General features: G+C 39.3%; 2 protein-coding genes across 8 annotated transcripts in view; one reads left to right on the top strand and one right to left on the bottom strand.

Moving 5' to 3' along the window:
* Positions 1-21,847, top strand: part of SLC39A10 (solute carrier family 39 member 10) — a 147,399-nt gene extending 125,552 nt beyond the window's left edge. For 5 of the 7 annotated variants that reach the window (XM_033944668.1, XM_033944666.1, XM_033944667.1 and 2 more), the window contains exons 8-10: positions 6,377-6,457; positions 9,309-9,499; positions 18,976-19,134. In XM_033944668.1, the coding sequence (XP_033800559.1) occupies positions 6,377-6,457; positions 9,309-9,499; positions 18,976-19,134 (431 nt within the window). Of the gene's footprint in view, positions 1-6,376; positions 6,458-9,308; positions 9,500-18,975 lie in introns of all 7 variants that reach the window. The other 2 variants (XM_033944670.1, XM_033944664.1) reach the window with 2 other exon arrangements.
* DNAH7 (dynein axonemal heavy chain 7) overlaps positions 19,598-22,891 on the bottom strand; it is a 707,015-nt gene continuing 703,721 nt past the window's right edge. Inside the window, exon 61 of the mRNA XM_033944671.1 lies at positions 19,598-22,286. Coding sequence (XP_033800562.1) covers positions 22,080-22,286 — 207 coding nt within the window. The 3' untranslated portion in view covers positions 19,598-22,079. The remainder of the gene's footprint in view (positions 22,287-22,891) is intronic.

Genomic DNA, 22,891 nt, shown 5'->3' with positions numbered 1-22,891 from the left:
GAGGGACTTTGACACCCATGCCCTAGATGAAAAAATATATCTTCAAAAGATCTCCAGAACTCAAAAGTTATTGAAGAAGGTAAAAGGTCAATTTTCGGGCCAAACTACAATTTCGTTTTTGCCACATTGAGCTTCATTTAAACAGTTGTAGCCCAGGCTTGTAATCTGGAAATACAAGAGTTAATATTTGATTCAAAGTTGATCAGCATCGAGTCTACTTCTAATAAGATGAAGATGTCATCAGCATATGTGACTATTGTCTCAAAAGCAGTTGACATATTTCTTTAAGGTGTTAAAAAGGAGAGGGGATAATGGAGAGCCCTGTGGAACACCACAGAAAGGCTTCCATATTGATGAGGTTTTACCTTCAATATTCACTTCAGATGAACGCAAAGTTAGAAATCCTACAAACCAGCTCAATACTTTTTGATCTAAACCTATATCTGAAAGTAGTTGGATTAATGTTTCATGCATCATGGCTTTATAAAAGGTAAATCATGCCAAACAAACCTAATTGAATTTTTTGATTGGGTGACCGGAGAGCTGGTTTGAGGCCATATGGTAGATGTAATTACTTAGATTTCAGCAAAGCCTTTGATACAGTTCCTCATAGGAGGCTCTTGAACAAACTTGAAGGGCTGAAGTTAGGACCCAAAGTGGTGAACTGGGTTAGAAACTGGCTGTCGGACAGACTCCAGAGGGTGGTGGTTAATGGAAATCGCTCGGAGGAAGGAAAGGTGAGTAGTGGATTCCCTCAGGGTTTGGTGCTGAGGCCTATCCTGTTCAATATGTATGTGAGTGACATTGCTGAAGGGTTAGAAGGAAAAGTTTGCCTTTTTGCGGATGATACCAAGATTTGTAACAGAGTAGACACCTAAGGGAGTGGAAAATATGAAAAAGGATCTGCAAAAGTTAGAGGAATGGTCTAATGCATTGTTCTCAACCCTGTCCTAGAGGACCCCCAGCCAGTCGGGTTTTCAAGATATCCCTAATGAATATGCATAAGACATATTTGCATGCCTGTCTCCTCCATTATATGCAAATCTCTCTCATACATATTCATTAGGGATATCTTGAAAACCTGACTGGCTGGGGGTCCCCTAGGACAGGGTTGAGAACCACTGGTCTAATGCCTGGCAACTAAAATTCAGTGCAAAGAAATGCAGAGTAATGCATTTGGAGATTAATAATCAGAAGGAACCGTATATGCTGGGAGGTGAGAAGCTGATATGCACGGATGGGGAGAGGGACCTTGGGGTGAAAGGCGAAAAAACTGTGACAAGGTGGTGGCTGCTGCCAGAAGGATGCTGGGCTGTATAAAGAGAGGCGTAGCCAGTAGAAGGAAGAAGGTGTTGATGTCCCTGTACATGTCGTTGGTGAGGCCCCACTTGGAGTATTGTGTTCAGTTTTGGAGACCATAGCTGGCAAAGGACGTAAGAAGACTTGAAGCGGTCCAGAGGAGGGCGATAGGAGGCTTGCACCAGTAGACGTATGAGGAGAGACTGGAAGCCCTGAATGAGTATACCCTAGAGCAGGGATCTCAAAATCCCTCCTTGAGGGCCACAATCCAGTCAGGTTTTCAGAATTTTCCCAATGAATATGCATTGAAAGCAGTGCATGCACATAGATCTCATGCATATTCATTGGGGAGATCCTGAAAACCCGACTGGATTGTGGCCCTCAAGGAGGGACTTTGAGACCCCCTGCCCTAGAGGAAAGTAAGGACAAGGGAGATATGATTCAGACTATTTGAAGGGTATTAACGTAGAACAAAATCTTTTCAGAGAAAGGAAAATGGTAAAACCAGAGGACATAATTTGAGGCTGAGGGGTGGTAGATTCAAGAGCAATGTTAGGGAATTCTACTTTACGGAGAGGGTGGTAGATGCCTGGAATGTGCTACTGAGAGAGGTGGTGGAGAGGAAAACGGTGTCGGAGTTAAAAGAAGCGTGGGATGAAAACAGAAAATAATAGTAAATCTTGAACTAAGGCCAGTGCTGTGCAGACTTGCACGGTCTGTGTCTGTATATGGCCGTTTGGGGGAGGATGGGCTGGGGAGGGCTTCAAGGGCTGGGAGGTTGTAGATGGGCTGGAGTGAGTTTTGACAGAGATTTTGGCAGTTGGAACCCAAGCACAGTACCGGATAGAGCTTTGGATTCTTTCCCAGAAATAGCTAAGAAGAAAAAATTTAAATTGAATCAGGTTGGGCAGACTGGATGGACCATTCGGGTCTTTATCTGCTGTCATCTACTATGTTACTGTGTAGCTGCAGAAAGATCAAACTGCAACAGAATAGCAAAATGATTGTGCAATAGTAAACTTTGGATCTTGGAAATTAGAGATAGTAACAGAGTTTCTGTACTAAAATTAGATCTAAAGCCATGTTGAAATAGCAAAAGTATTGAGAGATTATCTAAATAACTAGAAAGTTGTCTAGAAATAATGTCTCTATCATCTTTGTTAACAGAGGGATGTTAATGATAGGCCTTGTAATGAGATGGATAGCTGGGTCTAAATCCACACTTTTCAGCAATGGTGTTAGAGTAATATGTCCTATGCTATCTGAAAAATAACCGTTATCCAGAATGTAGTTTATAAAAGATGTTAACCAAACTGCTGCTTGATTTGGGAATATTACAAAAAATATAAGAAAGAAAAGGATCCAGAATGCATCTTTTTTATCCAAGCTTATCACATAGTTTCTTAACCTAATAATCATTTACAATTTCAAAATTGCACCAGGTCCTATCAACTGGGATATCTTTAAATTTTTTTCAATGTCCAAATCAGAATAAAAATCATGTTTTACATTTCCAAAAGAGGCTTCTTAGCATTTTAGTGCATACTAATTGTGTTAGCACATTCTAAGCTTTAGTAGAAGGGCCCCTTAATTTGTTGTATCAGATCCTGTCCGATTTTGTTGCCATAACTTGGCAGGCTTACTTAACGGTTTTTGGTCTGGATTTAGGATCCTTACTATCTGGAATGTCCTACAACCTTCTGTAAAGCGCGATAGGGTATGTCACCTTTCCTTAGAATTCTCATCAGACTAGCCCAATACATGTTGTGTCCACTGACTAGCAGGTAGAAAAAGTAAAACACAGAAATGTGCCTTGCTGTACAAGGCTAGTCTGCAGTTATATCTCTTCAGTATTCTATCCCAGCAGATAGAAGATGGTGACTGTAGCTCATGGATTGTCTGTGAGAGACTAGCTCCTGGACCAGTTAGCAGGCTGAATCACAGTTGAGCAGAGGATTGTCTGTGAGAGACTAGCTCCTGGACCAGTTAGCAGGCTGAATCACAGTTGAGCAGAGGAGTGTCTGTGAAGAGACTGAGGATCTCATGAAGAGATCCAGAGAAATTCTGATTCCTCCTCCCCATCATTCATAGCCCTCCCTCCCTGACTTCATTCCATGTTAAAAAAAAGAGAGGGACAGAATATAAAAACTATATCTGAAGCATGGTAGCTGTATTGGGCTTTGCTAAAATCTAAATGCACCCCATCTAGCGAACTCCTACAAGCCAATTCTCTGGTCGCCCAATCAAAGAAATTGTTCAGATTTGTTTGACAAGACCTACCTCTAGTGAATCCATTTTGCCTCTGGTTCTGTAATCTACCGGATTCCAGAAACTTCACCATTCTCTGTTTTAAAAGCGTTTCCATGAATTTGCTTACCATAGAAGTCAGACTTGCTGGCCTGTAATTCCCTACTTTTTTCTTACTTCCATCTTTGTGTAGAGGGACTACATCTGCTCTTCTCTAGTCCTCCGGTACCACTTCCTACTCAAGAAGCATTAAAAAGGTCAGTCATCGGAGCCACCAGAACTTCCCTAAGTTCCTTCAGCACCCTCGGATTACACCATCTGGCCCAATCACTTTGTCTACCTTTAATTTAGCTAGCTTATGAGGCTCATCTCTGCTTTGTCAGTGGGGAGAGAGACATCTGCTAGTAGTATTGGCAGCGCATATTTCAGGGAAAGAGAATCTTCAAGGAGACTTTCCCAGCAGACAGTTTCTGGATCCAGGAGAATGTGAGCTATTCAGGAAGGCCTTTGTCTTAATTTGAATGTGTTAGAGAACACCAGTGTTTGATCTCATGACTTCCAGGGTAAACCACAAAAGGCTCAGGTTCTCCAGTCATCGCAGAGAACAGGGAATAGATGCCCTGGTGCAGCAAAGGGTGTTTCTCCTGTGGCTAATGGTAGGATGAGTACAAAGTCGCATTGTTTATCATTGAGGGCTAGTCATGCTGGTAACTCTTAACTTGGCCCAGAAGGCCATAGTATGTGGACCTCATTTGCCTACAGGTGAAACAGGAGTTCCATTTTCCATTGTTCAGAAGTCTGTCTTAGGATCCAATACAGATGGACAATTTTTCCCTCTTTAGTCTTACAGTGAGGCTATTGAGAGTTTGAAGTTACTAGATAACGCTCATAAATATAATTACTACCCTCTTACAGGTTGGTAAGAGGTCTGCTTCTACAACTTATGCCAGGGTATGGAGGATATGTGAGGGCTGATGTTCTGAGAGGACCTTCTCTCCCTTAATTGCATCTTTACTTCAAATTCAGGCCTTTCTGCAAGATGACCTTATGAAGGATTTAATCTTGGGGTCCTTGACAGTCTAAATGATGGTCTTGGCCTACTGTCAGGAGTAGCATTTGCATTTTCTCTAAGGTGTCGGCTTTGCTTTTCTTTTATGTCTGGGATGGAATCTTTAGTCTGATACACCAATCATTACAGAAACCACACTTTGAGCCTCTAAAGAGAGCAACCTTGAAGGTTCTCACTTTAAAGACAATGTTCATGATGTCCATTGTCTCATCAAAAAAACTTTCAGAACTCCAGGCTCTCTTGTAGAGATTCCTTCCTTCAGTTTATTGAAGGGGAGTCTCCATTCACATGTTCCCTAATTCCTTCTGAAAGCTGTTTTCACCTTTCATCTGAATCAATCAATTCTTTTCTCATTCCATAAAGAGGAAGTCAGTGTGGCATTTCAGTTCTTTAATTTTTGGATGTGCAGAGAGCCCTCGTGCAGTATTTGGAAATAACTGATGAGTTTCGGATCTGACATACATTGATCTGTTTGGAAATAGTATACAAGGTGAGACAGCTTTCAAGACCACTGGTGCAAGCTGGCTAAAGAAGCAAATTTGTCAGATTACCTCCTGGCAGGTTAATGGCCCCCTTTTATTGCTCAAGGCATGTTTTTTGAGGAGGGGGGTTCCTATATCATCAACAGAGCTTAAAGCCATATGGGGACTATTATTACCTACAGCCATCTCTCCATAAGATATTTGTAAAGTAGTTACATGGTTTTCTTTGCATATCTTTTCCAAATTTTATAGAGTAGATATTGCCAGGCAAAAGGTTTTTTTGGAGGGCCTCACTGTTAGACTCAGGGTCTTTGCTTTGTTATGTCCCATATGTATTGGACTAGTCTATTGAGAACTCTAAGGAAGTTGCAATTAGGGCTTACCTGCTCATTTTCTTTCCTTTGGGCTCACCAGAACACTCCAACTTCCTACCCTAATTTGCAGTGTACGTCGTCTTAAAAGTTCAATTCTTCAGTTAAAAACAAAACACTATATATGAATAAGGTTTCAATGAGTTCTGGAATGATGAATGGAATTTGTGAAGCTGCAGACTAGTTTTATATAGCAAGGCACACTTCTCTGTTTTGCTATTTCCACCTGTTGATTGATGGATGCATAACACTTACTGGACTGGTCTGGTAAGATTCAAGAAAAGAAAATTTACCATGTAAACCCTAATGTCTCCTTTATTCCATAATCTATTATTCACAACCTGATTTATTTCTGTATCTCTGATGAGACTCCACTTTCTTTGCAGCTCCATATATTCCAAAGATTTGGGTTGATAATATCTGATGACCTGAAGAGGGTAAAACAATGAGACAAAACAGTGTGGAAAACAAGTGGAATGGTAGGCTGCATAGCAGGCATTATAGCTAGCTGGAAAAAGAAGGCAATAATACCTCAATCCAAACCATTCTTTTAAGACAAACAGCTTGTTGAAACACAAATATTCATATAACTACGTTCATCACCAGATGGACATGAATCTGATGATAGAACCTTTGGAAAAACAAAGGCTTTTAAAACAAGGGGACAACCAAAAACAGAATTTAACCCATTGAATTCAAACAGACAATAGAAATAAAAAAGAATATATCTGTCTTACCAGAATTTTCATTAGGACCTAATCTTCTTTTGAGTGTAAATTGTGCTAAAACACACAGGGGGTAGGTCCTAGAGGGCTCACAGACTTTTTCTGCACTTAGTGATAGCAAATATGACCAACATAGTTTGACATAGAAGAGGTAAAAATGTCAATATGTTCTTATTCCTACAGGAGCAGCTTTTAGTGCTGGGTTGACGGGAGGCATAAGCACATCTGTAGCTGTGTTTTGTCATGAACTTCCACATGAATTAGGTAAGATAATTTTTTTATTCCCAAGAATTGCCCAGTTCAGATTTTTGTTGTTTGTTTTACTTTCTGTAATAATAGAAAAAATGTCATGCCTAATGAATTGTTCTTGTACAATCCCACTCTATTCCTGGACAATTGGCTTGTGTATCCCACCTCCTGAGAGCTTTTGTAGGAAGCTTCATTTATATAACATAGTAGATGACTTCAGATAAAGACCCGAATGGTCCATCCAGTCTGCCCAACCTGATTCAATTTAAAGTTTTTAAATTTTTTCTTCCTAGCTATTTCTGGGCAAGAATCCAAAGCTCTACCCGGCACTGTGCTTGGGTTCCAACTGCCGAAATCGCAGTTAAAACCTACTCCATCCCATCTAAACCCTCCCAGCCATTGAAGCCCTCTCCAGTCCATCCTCCCCCAAACGGCCATATACAGACACTTGACTGTGCAAGTCTGCCCAGTACTGACCTTAGTTCAATATTTAATAATATTTTCTGATTCTAGATCCTCTGTGTTTATCCCACGCTTCTTTGAACTCAGTCACCATTTTCCTCTCCACCACCACATATTTTTGAACCTCCCCTCTTACCTCAGGACTGCCCTCTTGACTACCAGTTGTCTTCCTACAAACGAGACAGTACAAGCTAGTCTTTTCTACTTGTGTCTATTTTTTCTCTAACTTCAGTAGTTTTGAGGACCCCTTTTGCTTTGGGTGGGGATTATTTCAGATTCCCTTCAGGAGCTGAAATTGGAAGCTAACCAGCCCTCATTAGCTCAGTACTCTTATGAGTAGCACTAAGCCGCAGTCTTCCTCCGTTCCTGACTATCCAGACATTTCAAAGATGCTCACGAATCATTAGTCGTTACCGGAGGGTCCTCTGAGAGTGGCCAAGGCCATATCCAATGGCGGAAGCCTTTAATCATCTGTTCATGCTTGTGGGTGCTGCCTGCAAGGGCAGACTGGCTTTGAAAGCCACCATTTCCAGATGGATCCGCATGGCTATTTCATCTGCCTATGTTGGAGCCAGAAAGCGGCCTGCTCTTTTGATAAAGGCGCACTCCACAAGACACATTGCTTCCTCGTGGGCAGAATCTTATTCGTAAGTTTTGTCTCCTACTCCTATTTTACAGCTCTTCTAAACGATCCATAAGTTCAGCCACTTGCTTCTCTTGCTGGGCACCTTTCTCCTCCATCGTATTGAATTGGGCCACTACTTCCTCAGCCTGTTGTTCTGCCTCTTCCAAGCGCTGGCCCAGCCCAACAATGGCAGATTTAAGCTCCAACCGCAGAGAAGCAAAATCTTCTCTCGATGCTGCAATATCCGCTTTTAGCTCTTGAAACCAACCCCGCAGTACTTCCATACATGGCGGGGTGGGAGTCACTTCAAGAAGCTCTAGTTCCATTGCTAATTCCCCCCAGGCTCCATGGAAACCAGCGTCACGCCATCTGCCTCTCGCCTGGCTTGGCTACTGCCTGCGTACGCAAAGTCAGGTCAGGAAGTTGTTTTTTTTTTTACTCATTTCAATACCAAGTATCTTGAGTTAGCAGATATTACTCAAAAATCTTATAAATATAGCCGTATTTAAAAGGTAATCCAAATTTCTCTCCAGCGGGTAAGGAGTCTCAGGCTTATGCTTCTATTCGGCTCGATGACATCATTTCCCCTCCTATTTTGCTGGAATTAACCTTTCTCCTCCAAACCATCCTTTTCATTTCTGATAGACTTATTGGTCTATGAATTAATCTTTGCAAGCATATTAAGCCTTTCTTGTGTACACACAATACATTGAGCTATACAGAAATCTTTACCTTGGATATTGAAATAGGCCTAGAACAGGTAAAAATTTGCACACCCACACTTGCAAATGGAGGAATGTCATATGCAAATGAGAAGCTAACAAGCTTACGCTAAATGTATATTTTTGGCACATAGCTCAAGGAACATGCATGTGAGGTTCTGCACTATTCAGAGGAAGCACGTTTTTCATCTCTGAGATATCATTGCAAGTCACCCAAAGGATACTCTATGTATTTGGCATAAGCTATGAGAGTCACCAACATCTCCATTAGATTGACTCTGGTGTTGTCCTTGGCATTCTTTGAGGCTGAGCTGGAGAGGAGGATCAGTAGCTGAAAATGATTAAATGTTGGAGATAAAAGCTCAGTACTAGTACATAAAGAATTAGTAAAGCTTATCACAAGTGAAGGTTCAAAGTCCCAACGAGGGAAACATAAATTTCAATGTACAGTATAACATTCTTTCTCGCCTCTCTGACTGAATTAGTCTTATGCTGATAGGGATGTAAAACCACGCTTGCATGGTTTGAAATTCTGCCATTCTAAGTGATGAAAAAGTAAACAATTGTTAAATCATTAAAGGAAATAGAGAAATGCAAAACTAACATTTTAAGGCTGAATATGTTGGATACCCTAGAAAAACACAAGCAATAGATTAAGCATAATCTTTCAGATTATGATATTTTAATTACAGCTTCCATCTTTATTATCCAATATACTGACTATAACATTGCTAGAAAAATTAACTTTTTTCCCCATAGAAATTGAGACTGATACTGCAGTTAAAAGATTGGTTAAACTTATACAGGACATCAAAATTTGATTGTAATATCTTCCTAAGGGAATACTTATACAAATATGAAAACATTGACGAAACAAAAATTGTGGTCTGCTTACAAAAATATTTTGATGAATTTACAGTAAATTGAATAGTTCCAAAGTAACAAATCGTGAGAATTGCTTTAGTTATGCTGATAAAAAAACAGTGAAATAAAACTACAAATGCTAATTTTCCTTCAGGATGCTAATATATTGATTCTTTCCTTGTTTTCCTTTCAGGTGATTTTGCGGTGCTTCTTACAGCAGGTATGACCGTAAAGCAAGCCATTGTCTACAATCTCCTGTCTGCCATGATGGCTTATGTAGGAATGCTGATTGGCACAGCTGTTGGCCAGTATGCTACTAACGTCACCCTTTGGATTTTTGCTATCACTGCTGGCATGTTCCTATATGTAGCACTGGTAGATATGGTAAGAAGTTTGAAATTCCCGTGTCTTGCACAATATATAACCATTGCCTCCATGTTTGCAAATTATCTCATGCATTTTTATGCTCACTGAATAGTATGTAGTTTGTATCCTATGACAATTTACAGAATTCTTTTGCTAAGAATTTGAGATATGTGTACAACTCATGTATTCTTGGCAGAAGTTACAGCCATCAAGACGAGGGTCTTTTAGGAAAGGTTTTTAAGGTTAGCTAGGCTCAAGGGCTCAAATAGTGGTTCAACTGAGTGAGAATCATATTTAGTAGTTAGCTCACACCATTTCATTAAGAACTCATGATGGAAGCAGGCTGTCTACTGGCATTTTTGTGTGCAACAGGCCTCATGAATGTCTTGCAAGAGGGTGAACTGATATTACTGAACGTCAGCTTGTTTGTGATAAATTATATAGCATTAGACTTTAGGTCTGATTCTGAGAGATGCCAAAGATAGTGAAAGTAGACACTTAAATACACCGAGAAAACGCAACCATTTTGATCAGTATGGCTTTGTAGTACCTCTGCAGTCTGTCATACATATTGACTGACTGATTGTCATCCCCCCCTCCCCCTGGCATTGCACTTACCTGTGCTGCACTTCTGAAGACTCAAAATCAAATGCAAAGCTAGCGCAACAGAATGCAAACCAAGATATTTCTCACAGTGGGACTGCAGGTCAGGTTGTGCTAAGACGGTCTCGTGGGAAGGGGAATTGTCTCCCCTATCAAGTTTCTTTTTAAAGGCTTTGATCTGTCTTCTATGGCTTGATTGTGTTTCATTTTATAGCCACCTGAGGAGGTTGGCCAATCCCTTCCTGTGTTTTACTGTATAGAATGTATTAAAAATTGGTGAGGTAGATACACAAAGGGATGAGGCTTCTAAGTTGGTCTCTGAAAATTTTCTGGAACCTAATTTCTGTAGGATTCTACATTTAGGGCCTTAAACTTGTGTGTGTGTTGGGGGGGGAGTTCAGCATTAAGTTCTTAAGCCCAAAGCAATGGTCTAAGAGTATAATATATAGAATTCTTATATTTGACTACAAATAGGCATAAAATAATTTGAGCAGCCAGTGTCCAGGTCCTGCAATGCTAATGGGAGGAAAGAGAAAAGGGGGTCAGTATTTATGACAGATTGCAGTGCCTGTTGCCTTGGAGAGAGGGGAGGACTGGACACTAGCACATGGTCATCAGGGGGAGGGGAGGATCCTAGAGCCACTGGTCATCGTGGAGAAATGAAGACACTAGCACCGCTGGTCATCAGGGGAAAGGAAGACACTAGTGCCACTAGTCATCGCGGGGAGGAGGTGGAATGATAAATGTGATGAAAGCAGTTAACAGGGTTTAAAAAAGGTTTGGATAATTTCCTAGAACAAAAAGCCCATAAGCCATTATTAAGATGGACTTGGGAAAATCCAGTGTTTTATTTCTAGGATAAGCAGCATAAAATCATTTTACTATTGGGATCTTGCCAGGTACATGTGATCGAGTCTAGGACGATTCAGAGTGGCCAGTTCAGCATGGTCATTTCATCATGGCTGTCTCAGCATTACATTAGTCTCGATTCATGGTCCCTGTCATCTGCGCCTCTCTTCTGTTCTTCCTGGTACAGCATGTCTCTCCTCTGAGGTTGCCCACCACCATTCCCACAGCTCAACTTCTCTCCCTCAGGCATCACACCAAAAACTGACGCCACTGGGGCTGGTGCACAGCGGAGGAATTGCAGGCAAACATGCCCCCACCCCCTCTCCCCTAGGAGGTTTCCATACTCCCCCACATTCCCCCTAAATTCTCTGTCCACGTAATTCAGCATTGGGAGGGTGATGCCCCCACCACACTCCTCCCTGTGCCCCATCCCCTTTTGGAATAGGATGATTCAGCACTCTGCCACAGCTTTCCTTCTTCAGTGCCCATCCCCTCTCAGAATGGGACAGTTTATCATGGCCAGTTCAACACAGCAGCAATGAATTGGATGCGATGAATCATCCCATTTCACTTATGATCTGGGTTGGCCACTTTTGAAAACAGGATACTGGGCTTGATAGACTTTGTCTGTCCCAATATGGCAACTCTTATGTTCTTACTGATGACCAAAAGCTACATTGTAAAGTTAATAAATGTGTTAAAAAGTATGGCAAGGATGTCTAGGGGGAGAGTATGGTGCAGTAGTTAAAGCTACAGTCTCAGCACCCTGAGATTGTGGGTTCAAACCCACGCTGCTCCTTCTGATCACGGGCAAGTCACCTAATCCCCCCATTGTCCCAGGTACATTAGATAGATTGGGCCCACTGGGACAGACAGAGGAAAATGTTTGAGTACCTGAATAAATTCATGTATAACCGTTCTGAGTTCCCCTGGGAGAATGGTATAGAAAATTGAACAAATAAATAAAATACACTTCTCCCTCCATATCAGCTGTTTCCGTATCTGTGGATTCGCTTACGATCTTTTGGCTGCTGACTCCGCCCCTCCCCCCCCCAAATTATATCAATCATTAAAGTTCCTTTTTCTTTTATTGTACCGATAAAAAAGTTTATTGCTTACCATTCACTCTGAAAATCACTGCTTCCATGCGTTGTTCGCTTTTCCGACTGAGAACTCTGCTAATTCTCTGGCCAGGGGAGAGCCGTTGACTGTCGCAGCATGGTAAGAGTGGGGAGCGGGAGGGAAAGACTTGCCAAGCTAGGAAATACTGCCAAGAGCTAGTCGGGGGCGGGGAGAGAGTGTAATTCAGTGGACTCTCGAGCGCAAGTGTTTTGATTTGAGTATTAACTAAGCTTTTCAGATGTGGAGAAACCTCTCAGTTTTTGTGATGACAGGTAACAAATAGGTGCTGCTGTCAGAGAAATCCTCTACACACATACGGTCTATGGCAGTTCTCTAAAAGATATCGGGAACAGGTCCTACGCCTTAACAGGACAGTTTCCGAACAACTCCAACACGGGGACTAATGGTGTTAAAGGTACGGTGACCTGGGTTAGTCACTGTTGGAAACAAGATACAGGGCTCGATGGATCCCTTCAGTCTCTTCCAGCATTGCAACTTTTATGTTCTCAGTCAAACTGGAAGAAGCAGATGCTCAATAGTTCACACGTGAACCCCCTTCCTCTTCTTTCCTGTTTGGTATCTTTGCCTCGCCTGTCTACCTCCCCCCGTTTCTTGTCTTCTAACGTCTCTTTTTGAAATCGTCTATGTCCTACTCCAAGCCCTAAAATCGCTGGTAATCGCTGCTCCAAACTGTGAATAACAGTTGAAAAGTTATTCACAAAACTGCAAATAACATATAAAAAGTTATTTGCGGTTTTTCAGTATTCGCGTCTGTGGTCTGCCCGCATCACCCGCAAATACGAAGGGAGAAGTGTAGTCTTTGTAGATTGGCTCAACATGATGACCCAAATTTTTAACCTCGGTTTATATTTCAGTCAACCTTTTTTACCTTTTTTTTTTTTTTTTTTTTTGTGGGGGGGGGGTTATATTCAATTATATATAGTATATTTGTTACCTTGAAATTTCAGGTACCATTAGAAAGGTCTCATGGAAAAAATGTGGACAGAGGCTGCCTTGTGTCCCAAAATTCAAATGATTTGGTAGGTGGCTAATGGCAAAGGATCATAGTAGCATTCTGTTGATATTTGGGTAGATAAGCTTTGGTAGGATATGTAGCCAGGCAGGCACCTATAAATTGAATAGCCTGCAGTGGGGTTAGGAAGGATTTTTTCTTCCAGTTCATTAGGAGTCCCTCTTTTAGAAATGTGTGAGGTGTCTTCTGAAGGTCCTTTTGAAGGCCACAGTGGTTTTTTTTTTCTAAAATGAAAATAAAATTTACAAAGGGATAGGTGAATATTGTTTCTTGCAAAGATGAGCTACTGCTACCATGAAACATTTTGTGAAGACTTTGGGTGCTGTAGAAAGGCTGAAGGGTGTAATGTTCAATGCTGATAATTAGGGCTTTGAAAATAAATAATAGAAAGTCCACTGTTAAGGATGGATAGAAATATGTGTCCTACGAAGCTGGCCAGTCTCTCTGGCAAACTATTGTAGTAAAAATATAGTGGATAAGGAGTTCATTTTGAATTTTTCTTTCTTTAAGAAAAGAATGAAGTCAATGAGATCCAAAATAGATCAAAGGCCACCCAACGTCTTGGTTATGTAGAAGTATCTGGAATAGAAACTTTGCAATCTTTCCAGAAACAGAACCACTTGGATGACTTGTATTCCTAACAGGATGCTAGGGTACATAGGAAGAGGTATGGCCTGTAGGAAAAAAGGAGGTATTAATGCCCCCGTAAAAGACTCTGGTGAGACCTCATTTAGAATATTGTATGCAAATCTGGAGACCGCAACTTCAAAAAGATATTAAAGGATGGAGATAGCCCAGAGGAAGGCTACTAAAATGGTGTGTGGTCTTCATCATAAGGCATATGGGGACAGACTTAAAGATCTCAATATGTATACTTTGGAGGAAAGGTGGGAGAGGAGAGATATAATAGAGATGTTTAAATAACTTTGTGATATAAATGCGCAAGATCCCCTCCCTCCCCTTTTTTTTGCCCGTCCCATGAAAGGCCCCTGATCTATGCAAAAGTAATTGTTTAGGATATCTAATCACTGTTACTCCCAATATAGAAATCATATAACAGGTTACTGTGGCCCAAAAATTTTGTATCTGTGAACAGGCCCAAAAGAGTGAAAAAAATGTTTTCCACCTTTTGGTACTTTAAACATATGGGGGAAGCTATGCTGCCTGATTTGTATAGGTGTGCTTGAGTAAAATATTGCCTATGCAGTGCACTGAAGTCACCTCAAAACTGGCATTTACAGTTAGCCCAGGAATACTTTGGCTATTATTTAACATTGCCAATGATTGATTTTATGATAGCATTATACTACTTATGTTTATGACTGTCACTTTATTCCGAGACTTTTTTCTCCACTTGCTACCATTGCAGATAGATTGTTATTTGCACTTTCTGTAGTTTTGGTCCTTTTCAACAGTAAAGTAGAGTTAGTATTATTATTTAACATTACCAAATTGTACAAACACTTTCCTAAATCTTGTTCCCAATGGTGTTTCTATTCCCAAGTCTTTTCGCCCTGTCCAACTAGATTGTAAGCTGCCTAGAAGACTATGACTATACTGCAGGGTAGTAAACCCATAATAAACTTCTAGTGCGATATACACTCCATTCTTGAAAGTGTGGGTAGTCAGTCCTTCTCTCAAAAATTACTGTAGGGAGCTTCATTAGCATTCTTTTGCTTCACCTCCCATCCTTCTAGGCTGTCGTCCAGTTCTTCAGTTGTCTCTGTACAAGCTAGATGGTAGGAGTTGGTCTTCTCTGCTCATGTATATTTTTTAAATTTGGTTTTTGGACCATTTCCAAGGATTTTCGGTGCTGCAAAAGGTCCCATTTTTGGAACACATGTAGCTTCTGGAGAGTTCAGAGTCTGGGATGCTTTGCAGTCTATCCACTTGGATAGCCTGCACTACAGTTCAGGGGCTCAGGGACCGATCCCTTGGGAGCAAAGCTCAGCCCAGGTTTGTCCACATTGGGCTTAAGTGCAGGCACAGTAACTCCTTGGCAGTTTTTCCAGGATCAGGGCTGACTGCTTCCCGCACGATTTGCAAGCACAAAGTTCAGTTGTGGTTGAGGTATCCGGCTGGTTTGTTTTGCCCAAGAAGCAGTCTGAAGATACCAGCAGTCCAGATTCCAGGCTTGTTCTTCCTGTAATCAGTTTGCAGCTTCAGCAGTTGCAGCTCCCAGCACACAGCATGCTACAATGAGTAATAGGCCAACAGCCTGAAAAACAAAATCGGGGGCGCCCATGTGTGTTTAAATCTTTTGTTTGTCTGTTGGTGTATAATTATGTTCCTCCTTGGTTTTATCTGCCTGGCTGGCCCGGAACTTCCTCTCGGATTTCAGAATTGACGTCAGGTGGTGAGAATTGGTCGGCCCCGAGCTGGGGAAGATAAGCAGGGAGACCTAAGACCTCGGCGCTGGCCTGTTCCCCTATTACGGCGGTGGCGGCCTGTTCCCCAATGGTGTTGGCTTGGGGGAGGGCAGGGAGAAATAAAGAAAGAAAGGGGGAGCCAAAAAGAAAGAAGGGAGACGGGACACAGACAGAAAGGGGCATGGAGAGAGAAAGACAGAAAGAAATGGCGGGCATGGAGAAAGAAAAAAAGAAAGAAAGCGGGCACAGAGAGAGAGAGAAAGACAGACATATAGAAAGAAAGATATGGAAACGTAGATTTTGAAAAGAAAGCAGAAAAATTGATATTAAGTTAATGCTAAAGATGGATGCAACTTCGTTAGAAAAACATACAGGGACTCATATGTGAATACTAGTCAGTAAATTGAATGAAATAATAAATAGGAGACTGACTATGTAGATACTATGTACCAGTGGGAAGAGAGCAAATGACTCCTAAAAATGCTCAGAGAAGTGAAACTCTGAAGGGGAGGTGGATACCTTCCCTTGGGGCAAGAGTTTACCGTCCAGTCATTGCATTTTACTTTACAGAACTTCACTTTCTAGCCACTGGTAAAATTGTGAACAGTTTAAATAATTTATAAATTGACAAAAAATTGTTCAAAAAATTATACAAAAAGACTCTTGCTCATTGGAAACTATACACTTATCTGTGCAAGCTTTTTAAAGTTTTGTGGTTGTACAGGCTCTTAGGGGTCTCTTGGGGCAAGAGTTTACCGTCCAGTCATTGCATTTTACTTTACAGAACTTCACTTTCTAGCCACTGGTAAAATTGTGAACAGTTTAAATAATTTATACATTGACAAAAAATTGTTCAAAAAATTATACAAAAAGACTCTTGCTCATTGGAAACTATACACTTATCTGTGCAAGCTTTTTAAAGTTTTGTGGTTGTACAGGCTCTTAGGGGTCTAAGAGCCTGTACAACCACAAAACTTTAAAAAGCTTGCACAGATAAGTGTATAGTTTCCAATGAGCAAGAGTCTTTTTGTATAATTTTTTGAACAATTTTTTGTCAATTTATAAATTATTTAAACTGTTCACAATTTTACCAGTGGCTAGAAAGTGAAGTTCTGTAAAGTAAAATGCAATGACTGGACGGTAAACTCTTGCCCCAAGAGACCCCTAAGAGCCTGTACAACCACAAAACTTTAAAAAGCTTGCACAGATAAGTGTATAGTTTCCAATGAGCAAGAGTCTTTTTGTATAATTTTTTGAACAATTTTTTGTCAATTTATAAATTATTTAAACTGTTCACAATTTTACCAGTGGCTAGAAAGTGAAGTTCTGTAAAGTAAAATGCAATGACTGGACGGTAAACTCTTGCCCCAAGGGAAGGTATCCACCTCCCCTTCAGAGTTTCACTTCTCTGAGCATTTTTAGGAGTCATTTGCTCTCTTCCCACTGGTACATAGTATCTACATAGTCAGTCTCCTATTTATTAAAGATGGATGCAAGGCAGAAAGTGAAGACGGAGAGAAAAAAAGTCAAAGGACAAGAAGGCCCTGGAAACATAGTTAAAAGCATAGAAAAATAAAGTCACCAACCAACAAAGGTAGGGAAAATGATTTTATTTTCAATGTAGTGATTGAAATGTGTCAGTTTTGAGAAAGGAAAGATATTAAACTTTAAATGTGAGGGCCACAGAAAAAATAGTTAATGACAATTTTGCATAAGGTAAAACTCTTTATAGTTTATAAATCTTTCCTTTAACTGTTTTTTTTATTTTTTTCCAATTCTTTATTCATTTTTTCATCTTACATCAAGAACACAATATTACATCAATTGAATCATATACATCACTTGAAATTCTTTCTATATATCATCTTAAATACATAAATTAACTCTCTCCCCCACCCACCCTTTTCACAAATATTGTAATCACTGTCTTAGATAGATGAACGCCGTCCTGCTAAACTATCACATACACACACGTTACATATAAACACGCATGTCGATGAGCGTGGCACAGAGAGCTCATCAACGTTGTGCATTCTTACATGTGACGCGCACGTACGTGCTCGTTTATCGGGACGGTGCTCGTCTTGCGAGTTAAAATTTGCTAGTGTTTTGCTCATCTTGCAAAATACTTGCAAACCATGTTACTCGCAAACTGAGGTTTGACTGTAATTATAAAATTGTATATGGTCATTTAAGCTGAATTTGTTTTCTCTTTAATTGCTTCCTCCTGCATTCTGTAGGTCACTGTTTCCCAGTCTTGTCCTGGAAACATACATGCCCAGTCAGTTAAGGTTTTAGGATTATTACAATGAAGATATATCTGCATGCTTAGGTTTACAGATAATGGGACTCCAATCTCATGCATATTCATTATATCAGTCCTAAAAACCTGACTGATGAGCATCTCCAGTGCATAGTAGGGAAAAATTTATATAGAACTGCCAGAAAGATATTCACAAAACAAAACAAACCAGAGATTATATAGACAGGGCTTCCTAGAAATTACGGAGAAAAGACCTCAGTATTTTCCAGGGAATATCATCACCTGGAAAAACTCTATGACAGTTATACAGCTGCCATAGGAAAACACATCCTTGGTCTAGAAAAACTCTGTTTAAATTATCAGTTTCTCAAAAACTTATCTGTATTAATTTTCTTATAAGACTAGGAAACCAGCACTTATCTTATTAGAGACACTCTTTCCTCTGGTATTGGAAAAAAAATCTCTGCAGTTTCTGATACTAGTCTCCCAGTGCTGCTATAGTTGTAATGCACAAGAGCAAACAATATAGAATTCCCGACAAGGCCCTGTTTCGCGTTATTGCTGCATCAGGGGAAATTATTGAAAAAACAAGCTACCACTTCAAATAATTTCCCCTGATGCAGCAATAACGCGAAACAAGGCCTTGTCGGGAATTCTATAAGTGCTATAAGATAAGTGCTGGTTTCCTATTCTTATAAGAAAATTGATACAGATAAGTTTTTGAGAAACTGATACTTTAAACGGAATTTTTCTAGACCAAGGATGTGTTTTCCTATGGCAGCTGTATAACTGTCATAGAGTTTTTCCAGGTGATGATATTTCCTGGAAAATAATGAGGTCTTTTCTCTGTAATTTCTAGGAAGCCCTGTCTATATAATCTCGAGTTTGTTTTGTTTTGTGAATATCTTTCTGGTGGTTCTATATCATTTTTAGATATTCAGCTTGTATATACTGTATTTATTTTTGTCACTGAGGGAAAAATTTATACCAGCTCTTAAAAAAATCTGGCTTCAGGAGAATCACTAAGCCGCGTTAGGGCTTTAACACGTGGAATAGCGCGTGCTAAATTGCCGCTCGCGCTAGACCTTAATGTCAGCATTGAGCTGCCGTTAGTTCTAGCCACGTAGCACGGGTTTAGCGCACACTGAAAATTTGCGTGTGCTAAAAATGCTAACGCAGCTTAGTAAAAGGAGCCCTAAATGTCAGTGACACCTAGTACTTATCAGTCTTGAACATTTTTATTTGATCCTTTCAGCTTCCAGAAATGCTGCATGGTGATGGTGGAAATGAAGAATATGGATATTGTCCAATGGGCCAATTCATTCTCCAAAACTTGGGCTTGCTTTTGGGATTTGCCATTATGCTAGTGATTGCTCTGTATGAAGATAAAATTGTATTTGACATCCAGTTTTGACCATGTCTGATACACACTGTGGTTAAATATTGTTACTTATATGTCTCAGAGTCTGCTTTGTCATGTGCACATTGCTCACAAAGTGGCTTGCACTGCTTACAACTGTTTTTCTAACTATACTAGGATATGTCTGGTACTTGTATAGTGCCTACAAAGTTCAAGGGGTAAGTAGTACTTGAAAAGTGGCAAAAGTGACATTGAAAGAAGGACTTTTACAAATCACCTACAAATACTTATATCAAAAGAAAAATGGTTAAACTGTCCTCAAGGGTTTTTTTTTAATATAGTCAGATAACTATTCATTAAATTGAACTTATCACTTGAGGCCAGCAGGTTTGTGTCAAAAGATAAAATCCTGGTGTAAAGTCATCAGCACAGCCATGTCTTGGTTTTGACAATATGAAATGCCATATGCTGCTTGCAACTCAAAGTACATGATGGTTAAAACATTTTTTGTATACTGTTAACTGTTGTCTTTACCCTAATGATCTATGTTATGGACTTTATTGATCCAACACATAAACCATTATTACATCAGAGAACATTTTTTCTCTTTACAAGACCATCTAAATGCCATGCTGAATGCAAGTACAAAAGATGACAACCATTACATATTTATGTAGTACTAGTGAATTGTTTACAAGAAAAAAATCCCTATAATATGATCCAGCTCATGTAATGATTGAAACTTTTATCACCCAGTGTTTTGTGTATATATGAGTCTCGGCAATTAGATGTGTCTTGTAGAATCCCGAGTCATGCCAGCAAAGGGTTTGAGGAATGTGCTTTTACATACTTGCATATAAAGAAGTAAACAGATTACCAGGCCTTTGCTTGCTATATTGGTTTACTATTGTTTGGTGTCAGTTTGCATTATTGTTTATTAGATAGCAAGACTTTCTTGTAATTTGCCATTTGTTAAAGTTAACATGAGAAATAATTTGTGAGAATTGCAAGCCCTGTTCATCCTGCTGTCCATGACATTGTAAAGTATAGAAATATTATCAATATGGAAACCACATTTTATTTACATTCAGTTCCACAGTTCTTTCTTAGATCTTAATTTGGAAAGATAATTGTACTTTTGATCCATGCTCTTTTAGCCCACTTAGTAGCCAGTTCAGCTGCTTTAAAATGTGGAGTATCTTCAAAACAAGGGCCAAATATTTTAATTCATTTATTTGGACAAGTTTCCATTTATTTGGACAAGTTTCTGACACCTTAATTAAGACATTGCGAACCATTCTTTATTTTTCAAGATAACTTGTGTGTTGTAAAGAAATTATTCCATTGTAAATGTATGTGTAGGTGTCTGCCACTATCTTGATCTTGAAGCACTATCAAAAGTCTTGTATCTATAGGTTAGATGTAAATTAGTTAGCTTTTCCCTACTGACAAGATTTTCTGTTCATATTTTTAACTTGACACTTTATCCCATTGAATTCATCATTTTGTCTTGTTCAAATCTATATTTAGTTCTAGAACAAAGTTTTTCAAACTTAACATGGGGAACTTCCAGTCAGTGAAGTGTTCTGGATATTTGTAGTGAATATGTATATATGGCCAGATTCTGTAATGGGCTCCTAAAAAAGATAGGTGCCTATTGGATGTCAATCACACTTAGGCGCCCATTACAGAATCGTGCTTAGCAGCGCCTATCATAAAATTTAGGTGATTGTAATATAAGACAGGGTTTTAAAGGCCTACTTTATTGGCACCTAAGTCCTTTAGGGAATCACGCCTAGTGGTTCCTAAGTCATACTTCACGCTTAAGCACACCTACTTTGGTGATAGGCGCCTATCTTTTATTGAATTGCACTTAAGAGGATAGGCGCCTATCTCAATTTTTTCTTTTCAATTGTGAGCTTGTTAAAGCTCATAATGGAAACTTAATTATTAATTAAGTTAGGTGCCTATTATTTTAGACAGCTCTTATAGAATTTTCCCCATACTGTCTCCACTGCAAATATCAAAATCTGACTAGCTGGGTTCCTATCCATTACAAATACTGTAGCAACTTATGTTGAATGTGTTTGGTGATCATATACATTTATTTTCCAGAATACAAAAGATGATTCAGTAATTCATAAGACTTTTTTTGTACCAAACCAAATAACAAAACTAAGTTTAATTATTGTTGTCTGTACAATATCTTTTCTTTTGTTTTACTGCTCCTTTTTCATTATAAGCAGCTGCTAATGTAAGTTTTATCAGTATTCAGACATGAAATATTTTTACATCTTGTTACAGACAATCTGAAATTCTACATCATTTGTACTTGGTTCCAACATTCCATTCAGCTTGAAACCAGAGTCTTGTTCAACTTCTCCGTGTTGGAGCTCTTAAATGTTACCTGCATTACAATGCTGTCACTGTGTGACATCCATTGAGGTTTTGGTGCATATCACATTGCAGATCAATCAGCTGTGATTATGACTAGAAGATAGTATCTAGATGCATTGTGACTTTTTTTTCCCCATTACCAATGAGTCTGTTGCTTAAATGTGATTATGGTCCTTGATTTAAGCAAGATGATACCTGCTGAGATTTTTAAGCCATTTTGTGTTGAAACAAAACCATTTTTTAATTTTATAATGCTAAAGATGATCAATGGCTATTTTGTTCATTGTCAACACTGTTGTGTTCATTTTATGTACACAGTTATGTTCCTTGTAAATAAGGAAAAGAGCAAATAAAATTCTCAAAAGAGCAAGGTCTTTCTTTCCAGCTTTATGGCTATTATTTTTGGTATTATCTTAAAATAATTGTTGTACATGATACTATATATTTGCAGAACCAATAAAATGTGCAAATTTCACCTAAAAATATATTTAATACAGATTAGAAAGTCCACAGGGTAATAGTTCAAATAATAAAGATAGCATTCTTTCACATTTTTAAGTTTAAGCAGAACTACATTAATATATTTTATAAAAGTTTTAAGATTATGAGCTAAGTTGACATAACAGTGCTACTCCACGCCCTATCCAGTGTTCTTCAGGTTTATCTGAAGGGAGTGTCATTGCAATTACAAAGTTTGTAGAATGTCCAGTAGTGGACAGTGTTCCTCTTCTTTCACTAGTCTTATATACTGGAGCTAGGTAAGATGGTCGTATGGAAATATCTGCCTTCTTACAAGGTTTAAGCCACATCTGTAAGAAAGTATAGATATTTTTGGATTACCAAACTGAAAATACATTGCAGCATCCAGTCCTTAAAAACCAGTTCAAATCTGATATCTTGAATTAACTTATAAATCTCTTCCTTGGGATGGGACTTTAAAAATGTATCCTTTTCTTATATCTATGTGATAATTTATATGATGAGTCAACTTATTTATTTATTAAAAATTCTATACCTTTTTTTTCCAAAACAGTTTACAAGGAGTTAACCTTTTTTTTTTTTTTTTTTTTCCAAAAATCATCATTCTCCATCAAGAAGCAGGAAGAAATAAGCCATACCAGTGAGTTACATCATACAATGCCAACAAAGACTCAGCTGTCTCCAAACTGTGGAAGGCAACTCTCTCTTTTTGTAGTATGCACAAGATATTGCTCAGTCTCATTTTGTCCATGATAAGCAAGAAATTGCATCTGGACACTCATTCAAAGTAGATTGTTATACTACCAGGTAGCTTCTATTGTAAGTTCCCTTTTCTCCTCTTAAGAGTCCACTCTTTGAGCCTTCTCTGCCTCTTTTTCAAAAGAAGACGACTCGGTGTGGTATATCATAGTTTTGGACCCCCTTCAGTTGTCCT

The sequence above is a fragment of the Geotrypetes seraphini genome, chromosome 5 (genome assembly GCF_902459505.1).
Source record: "Geotrypetes seraphini chromosome 5, aGeoSer1.1, whole genome shotgun sequence".
Classification (NCBI taxonomy): domain Eukaryota; kingdom Metazoa; phylum Chordata; class Amphibia; order Gymnophiona; family Dermophiidae; genus Geotrypetes; species Geotrypetes seraphini.
This window is presented reverse-complemented; position numbering and strand designations above follow the sequence as displayed.